General features: G+C 47.2%; 1 protein-coding gene and 1 long non-coding RNA gene across 2 annotated transcripts; one reads left to right on the top strand and one right to left on the bottom strand.

The window, feature by feature from the left end:
• Positions 1-2,348: 2,348 nt before the first annotated feature.
• LOC127469295 (uncharacterized) lies at positions 2,349-7,898 on the bottom strand. The gene is made up of 3 exons (XR_007903924.1): positions 7,727-7,898; positions 6,811-7,074; positions 2,349-2,812 (listed from the first exon to the last, which is right to left on the bottom strand). It is a non-coding gene; the product is annotated as an uncharacterized LOC127469295 (long non-coding RNA).
• A 131-nt stretch (positions 7,899-8,029) lies between these two features.
• LOC127469290 (histone H3.3A) lies at positions 8,030-15,013 on the top strand. Its single transcript, XM_051783435.1, has 4 exons — positions 8,030-8,181; positions 9,613-9,767; positions 11,579-11,732; positions 14,358-15,013. The coding sequence occupies exons 2-4, from the start codon at positions 9,640-9,642 to the stop codon at positions 14,484-14,486; spliced, it is 411 nt and encodes a 136-aa protein (XP_051639395.1). The 5' UTR covers positions 8,030-8,181; positions 9,613-9,639; the 3' UTR covers positions 14,487-15,013.
• The last annotated feature ends 243 nt before the right edge of the window (positions 15,014-15,256 follow it).

The raw sequence follows: 15,256 nt of genomic DNA on the forward strand, positions 1-15,256 counted from the left end.
GTTTTCATTTCTGAGACCCTTCCTCAGCTGACTGTCACAAATGAGGCTTGTGAAGCATCAATGGCATTTCAAGACAATCTTATACTTTTATGAGGAAGAAGCAGATCTATTTTGAAAGCAACCAGCCTACAGAGTATTGTCCCAAATAAATTAAGTTATTGGGTGTCATACCCGATATTTTGGTCTGCTCCTTGCTGTTGGAGCCTGAGTACTTTGATCTGTGCTGTTTGCATTATACTTAAGCATGGCTAAGTTTCATTCTGCCTGCTATCCCCAGGGCCCTCATGAAGAAGAGATTCATATCTCATGAGATTACCCCACTGAGCAAAGAAATGAAATAAATAATATTACTGGTTTAGTTCTGTCAAGTATAGTGGCTCATAGAGCCTTTCAAGGCAGTGTCAGCATGGGCTAGATACTACATCAGTACATAAAAAGGCATCCTTTACAAGAAAAGCACTGCAAAATGAAGCCAATGGGAGCCTAATGGGTGGTGGGAAAGAGTGAGCCTTTTTTTTCCCCTCCCTAGTGCAAGCCTGCAGGGAGTTATTTTCCAGCATGTGTGAGTCTTGGGGCAAATCAGCATGCTGAAATTCTTCTACAACAGGAGCTCAGAGTAAGTCACTGTAGTAGTAGTACTAGGGATCTTATTTGGGAACCAATTAGAGCTTGTGTTCATTGTTTCTCCTTGGCAACTTCAATGAATCTATCAACACAGAAGTACTGGAAATAAAAGATTTTACAGTAGTCTCCATTAGGAGGAAACCCACAGGCCACCCAGTTCCTTCCACAGTACAATACAATGCTTCAAAAGACAGAAAAATGTTGTTATGATAACTTAGCCATGTGTGAAGATCGAGGAGAGCTAAAATGAGTTAAATAATTTTACTGTACTGTAACTTTAAGAAGAAATATTCCCCAGAACAATTGCTCTTCCCTGTGCTGCAGAAAATGCTGCAAAAGCCCACTTGAAATGTGTCTGTCAATGCAAACTAAGACAGGTACAGTAAATTTCAGATTCTTGTATTATCATTACAGAGAATAAACTCCCTTTTCTTTTTACTTGTCTGCCAGTCCTTTCACCCAATGCCTTAGACACATTCTTATAATTAAATTTCCTATCCTGTCTCTGAAATACATTATGACATTTGCTGATACTTTATCTAAAAAATCACAGATACTCCTTGTCGTATCATATAATTCCTAGTCTTTGGCAAGGCTGTACAATAACCTCACAATTATCTGTTGTACCCTATTCCCTATCTCATGCTAGGACATGGTTTCTGTTTCATTTAACCCTTTAGTGCACTCCAAACTGGGAGTATCTGTCTAAGAAAAATAGCATGATACTGTTCTGAGAAATGGAAGAAGAAAAGGCATAAGCTTAGAAGTCATTAAGAAGCTGAAGTTCTCCTGACAAGGGGAGGTTTGTGACTGTGTAAACATGCAGGGCTATTTTTCTTGTCATTTTCCTTTATCATCCCCATACATTGAAACAAATGAGAAGTTGGTTGTCCAGTATTAAGCAAGGGGGTCATGCCAAATAAAACATAATATAAAATAAAGTACGACTGTTTAAAAAAACTACCTCTGTTTCTGTTGGGGATTTTTATAGTGTCAGTATAATAGGAATACAGGGGTTTTTTGTGTAATATTGCAAGTCCTGTCTCCACCTTAAGATATTGAACTGTTGCATGCAAGCCCTTCAAAGCTGATAAGAAAAAAATGAAGACTCTGGTTACAGCTACAATGCATCATATGTACCAGGAACTGTTCTTAGCTCTATATCAAGCAATTAAAGATATTTTTAACTTCCATTCTGTAAAAGGTAATAGGATTTTTTTTTACTTTCTATTAGAAAGTATACTAAAATATTATGCATATTTTAAAGGCTATTATGAACACACAAATAAGCAAACAAGATTGGAACACGAGTGGAGCTTCAGGATGTCATTATAGGATGCTCATACAGGGTTTTTTTATGACTCTTTCCACCAGAAGAAACTCACTAGGCCATGGAAAAGAAAGAATTAGTGCTACTTTATGTAATGTTATTTACTCCTTCATGTTCTGTAGGACCTTATTAGAAGGATGAGAGATGAGTTCCAGCAGTGCATATTAATAACAGGCCATACAAATGAGATTACAATAAGAGAATCCTGGATGATACATAGGGAATTAGAGCCAGGAGTCCATATATGAAAGCAGGTATATACTCAGAGAAACTAAGAGCTTGGTAACTCTTCACAGGAGAGGATCCACAAAGGTGGAGGCTGAGTCAAACTCATGAAGCCTCCTAAAAAATAGTGGTAGTCCAAAAAAGAGAAGCAAAATCTAGGAGTCCTGGATCTTATTCTCAGAGCTATCATAGGTTTATTTTCACTCTCTTAGAACTTTGTCCTTGAAATTCCTTTTGGAAAAACTTTCCATTGAAACAGTGTTAATTTACAAAAAACAAAAAGAAGAAGAGGAGTCTGGGGTTTTTTTGGAGGAAAAAACCCCAGATTCACTGCTCTTGGATTATGAGACATTAGAGAAATGCAGTTTGTCTCCAAAATAGATTGTTCTGAATCACCTGCACATATGTGATGCTCAGAGTGTGAAAAGGACTGATAATTTTGCATTTTAAAGTAGTTGTCTCTTTTAAACCTTCCTGAAGAACCCATGGATTTTTTCTCACGTGGCACATATACTCTTTCCTTATAATTTAGACAGGGGACTTTCCTTAGGGATCAGTTTTCAGGGAGACACTTCAGCACGTGCGTGAATCGAAGGCTGCGTATCTTCTACTGAGGTCCTTGGGACCTGAGAGCTGCTTAAAAGTAAACATATGTTATAGAGTTTTCTTTAAACAGTGGGGCTCTAATGTCTTATATATGTGAAGTATTTCAGAGAACTGCAAAAGGCAAAACACATGATTAAAAGAGAGTAAAAGTGAGGAAAAAGCTGTGTCTACTACTTCTACATAACTTCTTATCTGCATTTCCAGTAGGTACCAATCTCTAAAGATAGGTGTACTATACAGCTGCTAGTTTTGGCTGGTGTATTTTTGGTCTCTATATTGACAGAGAGTATAAATATTCCAGAGGATAGATAAGTGTCCTGCATGATGTAATAGGCAACCCAGCATATCAAACAACTGTGCATTTCAATGGCTGCTGTTACAATGTGGTAACTGCTGTGGTATACAAATTCATGACATAGAAAGCTTCAAAACAAATACTGATAGAAAGCTATTTACACAGAGACAAAATTATTGTAAATAATTTTAAAGTTTTAGATGACTTGTACTTTCTTTAATGAGTGCCAATGATTCACACCCCTGGTAACTTCCTAGTAAAAATACTGGAAATGGTGTATTTTCATGTTTTATGTGGATGATTATTAAAGAATACATTTAAACCTGCACCAAAATTTACAGTTAATACTCAGTTAAGGCTAAAAATATTTTAATTCTGTCAAAATACACTTTAGGAGGAAGATAGTTTTAAAGCTTGTGAGCATTTTGTACTGACATTTTACTTTAATTTCCAGAAGAAGTTGTAAGTGTATAGCAGCCACAACCAGAAACTGGGTGGCAGGCCTGCCAGGACTGGAGTGAGGATGAGGCAACATAGTCCAGTGTTTTTTAAGGATGGAATTGAAATTGGCTAGGAAAGGCTGTCCAGCCTGGGAGCTGCAGAAGGAAACACAGCAGGTATGGGACTGGGACTGGCTGAAAAACTAGGGGAAGGTGGGGACCGTTTGGCATCAGAATCAAGATGATGAAACACAGGGATACGACCAAAAAGAAAGCAGAGAAAAATGCAACTGTCTGAGCAACTACATTGAATCGAGGAGGTGTGTAGGGAATATGAAATCATAAAATGGCCATCAGGCTGGGAGCTAAGGCTGTGTGAACATGCAGATCTGGAGTGCGAAGAGTGGTTGGAGGTTTGATTAGTTAGAGAAGAGAGATGGATCTGATTGACAACAGGAAGGGAGAATTGTGTCTGGGAGAAGATGAATGAAAGTAGGAGTCAGGTGAAGGTTGCAGATAAATAGTCTTATACTCCTTCCCTTAGTGAAATGTCTGAGTAGCTTTTTACATAAAATTAATAACACCCACTTCCCCTTTATCTGTTGAGATAGAAGTAGACTAAGTAATCCTAAGTAATTTGGATATTTAGTTTATGCTTTTGGGAGGGATAGGAAAGAAATATTTCTTCTTTGACCAGAGACCGTTTGGAATTTGGTGATAAATCATAAATGTCTCTTGTAATGGGAAGCCTTTTTGAAATGATTCTCGAAGATACCTGCAAATTTTGCTTAAAAACCAATCACACTCTGGACTCACTTTTTTTTTTTCTTGGTTGGGTTTTTTTTTGTTGTTGTTGTTTTTGGTTGTTTTTTTTTTTGGTCCGGGTAACCTCGAAAAAAGGCAAGTTTATCTGCTTTGCTGTGTTTTGTTCTGGGGCTTGTAATCTGTGCTGTTGCAAAGGGAAGCAGCTGCTACAGTTGTTTGTAGATCTTCCTGCAGTCTGTGATGTTACTGGGGTTGATCTGGTAGCTCTTTGGCCAACGGGGCCAGTGCCTTACACCAGCCTTCGAAGCTGGCTAGAAGCTATTTGGAAAGGACTTGAGCTTGAAGCCTTAGCTCTAAAGAAACATTGTGGTTTATTTTTTTTCCCAGTAACCATTTTGAAACAGTATTTTCAGCTGTATTGACTGAGTTGCAACTAATCCCAACTAACAGGAAAAAAGTCTGTCTTCCTCTGCCCGGAGTCTCCTGGGCAAGGTGGGAGAGAGAGTGTTTCCCAACAAGGGAAAGGTGAAAGAGAGTATTTTGAAAAATGTCTGCTACTTGGACAGGCAAAATAAGTATGAGCTGTGGAAATCTGCCTGGTTTTTTGCTGAATGAGGGCTGAGTGCCTTCTGTGCGAGGTGCTAAACAACATCTCTGACAACTTCTGATTTGAATGTTCCTCTTTTTCTGTCCATTATCACTGGAGTCTTCTTTGGCTCCAGTCTGCACCAGCTGCTTTCCACCCTAATCTTATTTCCCAAAGCAATCTGGACACGTTCGCAGCAGCAGTGGTTACACTGGGTGAGGATGAAGTGCTGCAGTTGTCCTTGGCATGTTATTGTCGGTTAAACCAGTGGAATCTCATTAGGTTAGATTCCTTCGTGGCCGCTTATGGACGCCTAAGGGTGGAAGATGCCTGTGGTCTGCAGAGATAAAGGCCCTCGGGAAGGAGGAGCAGACGCTTATCAGTGCTGCCAGTGAAAGACGAACGTCTGGAGTCTTTTTAGAGTTGGGCCAGCTCTTTCTGCGCTGTCCTGTGGCCACACAAATAGCATTCGTGGCAAAGCTCAGAGGGCTGCCCCAGAGTCGTTACTGTTCCTACAGCCCCGGAAAAGCACGGGTTTGATGGCATTAATCAGCGAGGATGAAACGAGGGTGCAAAACCTGGCAATATTGGAATAGTTTTTCCTTCTCTGGGCTTTCCGGTGCAGTGGGCAGGCTGTGCACCGTAGTCCTGCCTGCGGTATTTCGTACGCACTTTAAACCATCCAGAGCGCAGGGCGGGAGCGGCGCTGGGGTCCAAGAGGAGCCAGGAAGGCTCGATCGGCTCCCACCTTCCCGGAGGAAAACAGTGTCTCGCTGTGGGAGGGGGCAGCTCGGGGCCGGGACAGCCTCGCGCCCCGCCCTGCCTGGCGTCATGGAATTCCAGGGCGCTCCCGCCAATGGCGGCGGGGCCACGTCCAGTGCCACTCGCGGCAGCCCCGGCACGGGGGGGCCCCGGGTCCCCGCCGGTGACCTCGGGGCTGGGTCCTGCCCGGCCCCGCTGCCGCCGGGACACCAGGGAGCAGCTCCTCGCTGCGGGAGAAGGACGCGGGGAGCAGCAGGGAAGCGGTGGAAGCGCCATTTCTCCCTCCTCCCCTCCGTGCAGAGCTAAAGCTGACAGGGAAAACCTATGGATTATTAACCTCTGGGCAGCTTCTTGCAGCTGGGAACTATAGCGCTTGCCGGCTTTTAACTTTTCCAGCTGCTTATCATATGACGTGTGTGTTATGTTGGGAATTGATGCCTGTTTCAGTGCCTGGCTTTTAGTGTTTACAGAGCATTGGCAAATACTCCATCCTGTAATACTGTACAGCTCTGAGTTCTCATTCCAGCTGTCCAGTAAGGTGCTGCTCTCTCATAAAATACTATTAGTAGATAAATCACTCCACTAATACTTCTGTAAGTATAAAGAAAATGCTTTGTGGTTTCTTTTTCCTGACAGTCACCTCCCATAAAGTCACCGTTGGGTCAGAGGTGTGTCTGGTGTATCTACTCCCATCTGTGTAGTGCAGCCCACTGTATTTGTCTGAGTACCAAAGCAGACTATATCTATTTTAGCAGGGTGTTCTGCCCATGATAACCCCCTCTTCCTTGTCAGGTTTGGTTAGCCCCAAGTGAATTTCTCTGCTCACATGGCTAAACCACTTCTGCTGCTGGAGGTAACTTGGATGTCTCCACACAGAAGTGTATTACATCATCATCCGTAATAAAGACTTTGCAAATCAAATATGGCTCCTTCTGATGCCTAAATGACAGACAAGATGGTGGCACCACTTTGTGTGAGTAGAGAACCTGTAGTTGAAATGTGGTTAAGAAAATTGCAAGTGACTGTTCATTTGTATTACAATGCAGGTTACTTTCCCACAGGGCATTTAGATTCTGACACTAACAGAAAACAAAGCAAGAGTAGATTTTCTCATTAAACAACATGGCAGCTGATACAACTGGTTTGGATCTGTCGGCAATGACTCTGCTAAACTTACAGTTGCTTTTCGAATAGCTGCATTTCAAACTTGAAACAGTTTGACAGCCATAATGTGGGGAATGTGGTTCCTCTTCCTTTCCCAACAGATTTTCAATGTGAACCATTGTGCCTTTGGTGCATTTCTGAGTCAGAAGTAAGCCCAGCAGTCTCCTCCTGATGCTCAGCTCTCGTTTTGCAGAAGGAGCATGGCACTTCCATGGCAGATCCTCGCTAGGTGGGCTCTGATGGGCCAGTTTACAGGGACAAATTTTTTGCATTGCTTCTATGTAAAGAAAGAAATCACAGAATCAATCATAGAATCAATTGGGTTGGAAAAGACCTCTCAGATCATCGAATCCAACCTATGACTGAACACCACCAGGCCAACCAGACCATGGCACATAAGTGCCATCTCCAGTCTTTCCTTAAACACTTCCAGAGATGGTGACTCCACCACTTCCATGGGCAGCCTGTTCCAATGCCTAATCACCTTTTCTGTGAAGAAATTCTTCTTAGTGTCCAACCTAAACCTCCTCTAGGGCAGCTTGAGGCTATATCCTCTTGTCCTGTTGCTGGTCGCCAGGAAGAGAGACTGACTCCCACCTGGCTACAACCTCCTTTCAGACAGTTGTAGAAAGCGATGTCACCCCTGAGCGTCCTCCTCCCCCAGGAACAACCCTGGGCCCCTCAGTCACTCCTCGTAAGACTTGTATTCCAGCCCCTTCACCACCTTTGTCTGGACTTGCTCCAGCACCTCCACATCTTTCCTGAATTGAAGGGCCCAGAACTGGACACAGCGCTCGAGGTGTGGCCTCATCAGTGCCGACTACAGGGGGGCAATCACTTCCCTAGTGCTGTTGGCCGTCCAGTGAACCCCAACCTCCCCAAAAAACCCACCCAAAACCCAGCAGAGGAAAGATAGGGTCCTCTCATACTTTGGTGGGGTTAAAGCCAGGCCCAGCTGGCTCCCGGCGGGTGCGGCTGGTAGGGGTCCGGGCTGGCGGAGCCGGGGGGTTCCGGGCTGCCGTGACGGGGGTGTCCCGGGGCGCTCCCGGCCCGCGGGAAGGGCGCGCGGGGCTCAGGGAATCCCCCGGCGCGCGCGGCGTGCCTTTTGTGTTTGTACACACGGGGCGGGGGCGGGGCCGGGGGCGGGGCCGCGCCTTCCCTCCATTGTGCGCCATTGGCGGGCGGGCGGGCCGGGGGCGGGGCCGCGCGCGCGGGGGGCGGAGCCGGGCGCGGGGCCGGCCCTCCCGGGTCGGCCATCTTTCAATTGTGCTCCGAGCCGCCGCCAGCAGCAGCCGCAGCAGCTCCGGCTCCTCCTGCGCCCGCCCGCTCGCCCGCCCTCCATCCCTCCCTCCCGCACGGCAGCCGCGCTCGCCCAGCGGACGGGGTAAGTCTGGCGCCGCGCCCGCCGCCCCCCCTGCGCCCCGACACCCACCCGCCGCCCTCCGCCGACCCTCCCCACAAACTTTTGGGGGGCTCGGGAGGCGGCGGCGGCGCCGGTTCGCCCTCGCCGCGCCGCCTTCCCGGCGCAGCCGGAGCGGCTCCCTCCGCCGGCACCCCCGGCCCCGCTTCGCGCGGTCGTTGCCCCCCTCTGCTCCCCTCGCCCCCGCTCCAGACCCCCACCAGCCGCCTCCCCAGCCCCTTAGCTGCCTCCTCAGCCCGACATCCCCCGGATCGGGGCTGGGAAGCGGCCGCAAAGAGGAGCCGCTCGCCAGCCCAGGGTAACTCTCCTGCCTTCCTTCCCCTGCTCCCCACAGTTGTTGCTCAGCTTCACCATCTTGTCTCTTTTCTCTGGTCACCGACCATATTTTTTTTCCTATTGCATAAAAAACAATAAAAAGGGAAAGAAATTCGCCGAAGGAACGACCCAAACGCAACGCAATTTTTTGGTTTTCGAGTGCAAACTTTTCCGCTGCCTCCCCCTGCATCTGCACCCGCATGGTTTGGAGTTCCTGGCGATATTTTTGGCGTTATTTTTCGCAATTTATTTTTTCCTCCTTTGCAAAAGGACTAGGGCTGCATTTCGTGATTGTTTCCATTTTGTTCTGGCTCTGGGAGCTGAGTTTGCCTGTGAGAGGCGCTTGGGAGCGAGGCAGCTCTTGGGGAAGCAGTTACACAGAAAAGAGAAAGACGGGCACCCAGAAAACAACCCCCCGAAAAAAAAGTTTATTGCTTTCTCCCACTTTATCCGGCCCCTTTCCTTTTCGCACGATAAACGCCGGGTTGCCTGCGGTCGCCGGCGGGTCGGGGAGCGCGGGCGGGCGGCGCCGGGCAGCCCGGGGAGGGCCGGCGGGGGCTGCCGCTCCGCTCTTCTCCGCTCCGCAGGTTCGGAGGAGGTTTTCCGGCGGGTGGGAGCGGCGGGTCCGTGCCAGCCCCCCGATGTTTGCCGGGCGGTATTTGCAAACACTTGGCAGGTGACGGGCGGCCGGCGGGGGGGAGGCGACAGCCGCCTCTCTCCGCGTCTGCTGCCGCGCGGCTCGCTCGTCTTCGAGCCACCGCCGCCTCGGTATTGAATTCGTGGGCAAAAAAGCTGTATTTTAATATTCCGCGATGGGCAGACGTTTAATTTCTAAATTTTTTTTTTTTTTCCTTTTCTGGTGCCGGGTTTTTTTTTGGCGTTGGGTTGGTTTGGTTTTTTTTTTCGCTCGTCTATCGGCGGGCTCGGCGCTCAGGGCTCGCCGGGCAGGGTCGCGCTGCGCGGGACGGGGGGCAGCGCTCCCGCCCGCCCCGGGGGCAGGTGCCGCGGGGGGGGCGCACGCTGAACGGGGCGACCACCCCCCACCCCGCCTCCCCCCTCTCCCCACGTTCCCCCCGGCAGGTGTAAGGCAGCGACGTCGGCAGGAGCATGGCCCGTACCAAGCAGACCGCCCGCAAGTCCACCGGCGGGAAGGCGCCCCGCAAGCAGCTCGCCACCAAAGCCGCCCGCAAGAGCGCGCCCTCCACTGGCGGGGTGAAGAAGCCGCACCGCTACAGGTAACGCAGCGCCGCGCAGAGGCGGCCGCGGGCCGGTACCGGGAACACCTCCCACCAAATCTCTCCTTTACCACCCCCCCCTCCTCCCCGCGGGGCCGGCGGGGCGGGGGTCGCTTCTCCCCGCCTCCACCGCGCTCCCTCCGCGCCCGCTCCCCCGGGGCCGCCCGCATGCCGGCAAAATAATCAGAAAAAAAAAAAAAAGACAAGCGCGGGTCCCCGCCTACCGCAAAAATAAGCAGAAATTCCCGGGACGGCACCTACACCCGGCGTTTACCATCGGCCCCTTTCCGGCCGGTCCCTACAAAATCGACAACTCCCCCCGCCCTGCCACTGCGGCGACCCCGGCTCGGCGTTGTTGTTTTTTGGTTTTTTTGGTGTTTTTTTTTTTTTAATTTTTATAATCCCGTACCCGTGGTTATTTAGAGGCCGCAGCGGGGCCGCCAAGTTTATTGTTAGGGGCGCGTACCGCGATCCCCCGGCGGGGCCGGCTCCGGGCGCGGGGGCCCTGCAGGGCGGGCGAGCGGCCGCGAGAGGGCGCCGCGGGCCCGCGGACGCGCCGGGACCCAAAGAGCGGCGCCCGAGCAGCCGGGCGGGAGTCGCCGGCGGAGCTGTCAAAGCAGCCCCCTCCCGACGTGGAGTTCTCCGGTCCTTGCTCGGTGTGGGATGGCGGCAGCCGTGCTTCAGCTTGGAGGGTGGCTTTGGGTTGGGTTTGCGTGTTTCGTGGGGAAAACGTGGATCGGGAAGAAGTCAGTTTGGAATAGCGGACTTCATCTAAAAGTCTGAGAGGGGGGTCTTAGCAATGTGTAAAACTATCTGAAGGGAGGGTGTCAAGAGGATGGAGTCAGGCTCTGCTTGGTGGTGCCAAGTAATAGGACACGAGGCAACGGGCAGAAACTGATGCACTGGAATTTCCACCTGAACGTAAGGAAGAACTTTACTGTGGAGGTGACTGAACACTGAAACAGCTTACCCAGAGAGGTTGAGGAGTCTCCTTCCTTGGAGATACTCAAAAGCCATCTGAACACAATCCTGAGAAACCTGCTCTGGAGGAACCCTGCTGAAGCAGGGAGGTTGGGCCAGATGACCCACTGTGGTCCCTTTCTACTTGAACCATTCTGTGATTCTGTCTGTTGCTGTAGGTGTGAGGCAGAATTAATCCACTGCGAAAAAGATAATTAAGCTGAAGCAGGAAAATACAAAGTTCTCACAGAAATAAGTGTGGTATTAATTTCACAGATGGACTTTGTGTCTGTGAGAGTATGCTGTTAATCTAAATTTGTCATTCTAACACCAAAACTTAACACAAGGAAATATGCCGGGTACTTTGTACTGATAATATAACACAGAATGTAAATTTTTGTTAGTTCTGTGAATATTGACAGTAAGGAAGAAGATTCAGATTTCCCTTAAAACTGTGCTTGCTGTCAGGCTGATTGCTGTGAGGGTACCTGTGGTAGAGCTGAACTCATGACAGCTTTGCCGTTTGCCACGTCTGCACTGAGCTGTGTTGGTGTCAGCCAGCATGTGCTGTCCACCTCTCGGGGAAATCAGGGCTCAAGGGCCTCATGAGTCTGCCTGACCTGGGGGATCCCTGTTGAGGGCAGTGGAGGCTGGCAGAGATTGATGGTGAGAAGACAGTGGCCCCTTGCCAACGAACTGGTTTCGTGTTGTAATGCTTGGACTCTCCTAGGGAAAACAAAGTGTATGGGGCTTAGTTTAGTCTGGATAGTGAACCTGTATTTTTAAAGTGATGCAGAATATGTTTGAATACTAATAATTTAATTTTTTTTTTAATTATTTAATTTTAAAAGGCCGGGTACTGTGGCTCTGCGTGAAATCAGGCGCTATCAAAAGTCCACCGAACTTTTGATCCGCAAACTTCCCTTCCAGCGTCTGGTGCGTGAAATTGCTCAGGACTTCAAGACAGATCTGCGCTTCCAGAGCGCTGCCATCGGTGCTTTGCAGGTGAGTCTCACCGAGGGGGCTCGCAGTGGGCAGCCCGGGGGTGGCTCAGAGGGCAGGAGTCAGTGCTGGAAGTGCCATCGCAGCCAGGCATCCCCCAAAGCCCCCCGGACCCGGGGGCTGGTGGTGCAGGAGGGCTCCGCCTCCCACCCCCATTGGCCGGGCTGTTTCCAGGGTTAGTCTCGGCTCTGCCTGATTGCTGGGCTGCTGTGGTGGGTGGGGCCCCTCCTGGGGCGGGGCTGATCCGGGGTGGGGGGGTTTGCACACCTCAGCCTTGCCTTGCTTGCTCAGAGTGGACCTGGTGATGCCTGTGGATACCATAGGCTGAAATAATGCAGTGACAGGTCAGCAGCTCCTTACGAAGGCTGTAAATGTGTTTTTTGGGGGGGCTGTCTTGGTTTATTTTTAAATAACCCCCACCTCTCAAGCAGTTAGACCAGTGCATCTTATTAAGACACTTAAGAAAAACGTGCTTCCTCCATCCTTGAGCTTTGCTAGAGGCTTTGCCTTTGAAAGCTCTGCAGTCTGGGAGGAAAGCGGTGTGTAAAGCTCATTCTGGTGTGTCCTAACGGAGCCCTTGGTGTCCTCAAATGCTCTTTAAAGAAAAGCAGCTCGGTGAGCCACATCTAAACACAGTTAGGGAAATAGGTGCTTTTGTATGATGTAGTTGGTACTAAACACATTTTTTTAATATATTAGTTATATAACTTATTCAGAGTGTACAGAGAGTGAAATATTAATTGCTCTTTCTGGCCCCAAATTCCTCAGTCGAAGTTAGGGCCCCCCGCAAGACTCAGTTCTTATCATGGGAATGTTTCCCTCTCATGATAAAAAGACACTCCTGATTAAAGATAGGTCTTTACTGTTCTTTTAGCTGTTGAAAGATTGTTCCAGAACCCATCTGTAATTGTAGGCTGTCTGACATACAGGCAAAATGGTCTCTTTCTAGTTAATGACTTCCACTTGATAAAGGGCCAACACATATGCCATGAGATCCTATAAACTTGAGCACATGCTTAGCTTCAAAAGGTGGCTGTGTGCATTTGCAGAGTTGCTGCTTTTGCTTTTAGTTATTCTGTGTGGCAGTTCTTAAATCCTGAGGTTTACCTATGTGCCTTTTTATCTAGAACTGCTTATTAAAATTTGTAGTTAATACATTTTCAGAAGGCAGGTTTGAACATTCCTGCTTTTGCACTAAGGAGTTGTTGGTATAGGACTTTGTCACATATTATTCCTAGGGCTTCCTGCTTGCATATTTGCAAAAAAACCTCCAAAAAACAAACCCAAAAACTTTTAACCCCTTGGGTACCATGTTACTTGTGCCAACATGGCTTTTTGGTGAAGTGTCTTAACTTTTCATGTAGTGATTTAGCAAAACTTTGTTAGGGCTACTGCATGTGAAATGACTTACTAATGCTACAGTCAGCATCTGCCTTAGTAAATATTTTTCTCTCTTCATATTAGATAATCCTATGTTTTTAAACAGGGTCTTTGAACCTAGTAAGTTGATTTTTGCAGTTCTTGGTAATGAAGTGGTTCATACAACCTGTTCTCTTGCAGGTATTCTAGAAAGGGTGACCTCAACCTCCTTTCCATAAGTGACCCCCAACATTCCTGTCTTCTCACAGCTGTTTGCTGTGTCCTGGTCTGATACTGGCATGCTAAGATGCTTCCTAGGAGATTGATTCTGTGTCAACCCAAAAATGTGTAAACATTGCTGTGCTGGGCTTAACAGCAGCTAACTTAACGTGAGTCAGAATAATTAGGTCCAACTGAGCATCTGTCTGACTTGGAATCCTGTCTACAGTTGTTCAGTAACAGGGAAAACATGATGGCCTGAGTTGTGGTTTTCCCAGGATAGAGCTTCTTGCGCTCCCAGGCGCTGCCCCTCTTGAGTCTCACAGCTGTGAGGTGAAAACCTGAGATAGTGGGGGCCTGTACTGTGTCCCCAAATAGACAGGAAGGCAGGAAGAAAGTATAGAAATAGGATAAGTGTCTAATGGTACTTCTCTGACTGCAGTCCTGTTTTTGGTGGTTCAAGGAGTTCCTGAGCTAAAGTAGTTGTTCTTTTATTTCCAGTAATTCTCAGTTCATTTTTTTCTGCTAATTTTTGACTTTTGAATTAAACCACATCTTCAGTATCCTGTGGCCAGAGCTCTGTGCCCAAACTGTGTGGTTTGAAGGCATATCTGCTCTTCTTTTCCCCAGCACCTGATGCTCAGTAACTCTTACTCTGGTAGAGGCAGCAAACAGGTCACTCAAATAGTGTAACCCAGCCTTTGAAAAGAGAATTTCCTAAACAAACTAACCATTTGATAAGATAACCCCTTCCTTATCTTGTGAGAGTCCCATAAGAATATTGGCTCAGTTGTGTTCTGGAGGATGTCTTCACCAAATGGCAGCAATACACTACTTTGACGTAGTGTATTTGATGGTTTATAAGAAAATGGAGGCTTTTAATTTTTGAAAATCTAAAACTTTTGATGTTTGTGAGTAATAAAGAGAGATACCTAAACTTCATGCCATGTTACATTGTACTTTTAATTCTTAATTACTTTTTGTTGTTTTTTTTTTTTTTCCTGGTGCTCAGGGAGTCAAAGTGTTCTTAACTCTTTTCTTCCACACTAGGAGGCAAGTGAAGCCTACTTGGTTGGCCTGTTTGAAGATACCAACCTGTGTGCTATCCATGCCAAACGTGTCACAATCATGCCAAAAGATATCCAGCTAGCACGCCGCATACGTGGAGAGCGTGCCTAAACTTCACCAAGATGGGTTTGTCATTCTCGAAGCAAAATCTTCTTCCTGTTATTGGTAGTAATGAACGTTAGATATTTTTTCCATGGGGTTAAAAGGTACCTTAAGTATATGGTTGCAAGTGGAAAAATAGGGGACAGAATTGGGTATTGGCAAGTTTTCTTTCCATTTTCATTTGTGTGTGGATTTTTAATATAAACGAGGGGACATAAAACTATCAAAATGCGGTCAAAAAAAGAAAAATGAATTGTTGAAACTTGTTCACCAAAACAACTTTATAAAAAAAAAAAAGAATTATAAATAAACCTGTCAAATTTTTCTGGACAATGCCAGCATTTGGATTTTTTTAAACAAGTAAATTTCTTATCAATGGCAACTAAATGGTGTTTGTAGCATTTTTATCATACAGTAGATTCCATCCATTCACTATACTTTTCTAACTGAGTTGTCCTACATGCAAGTACATGTTTTTAATGTTGTCTGTCTTCTGTGCTGTTCCTGTAAGTTTGCTATTAAAATACATTAAATGATGCCTGCTTTTAGTCTTGATTTTTAAATATTACACATGGGCTATACTGGTTAAAAAGTACCCAGCCTTCCTTTCCCTTTTTCTCTTCAATGCGTGGCCTAAATGCTTAGAGCAGATCTGGGAAACACTGGGGATGCTACCTTGGCTGAAGTACTGAGGGTTTTTTGTAAGGGTGTAAAATTTCTGGCTGCTCCACATGAAAGCAAATTTGGTGAGTATAGTACCAGGTAGAGTCTGGAGTTGA

This window comes from Manacus candei, unplaced genomic scaffold, assembly GCF_025592945.1.
Source record: "Manacus candei isolate 608988 ecotype Guabito, Panama unplaced genomic scaffold, ASM2559294v1 h1tg000017l, whole genome shotgun sequence".
Taxonomy (NCBI): domain Eukaryota; kingdom Metazoa; phylum Chordata; class Aves; order Passeriformes; family Pipridae; genus Manacus; species Manacus candei.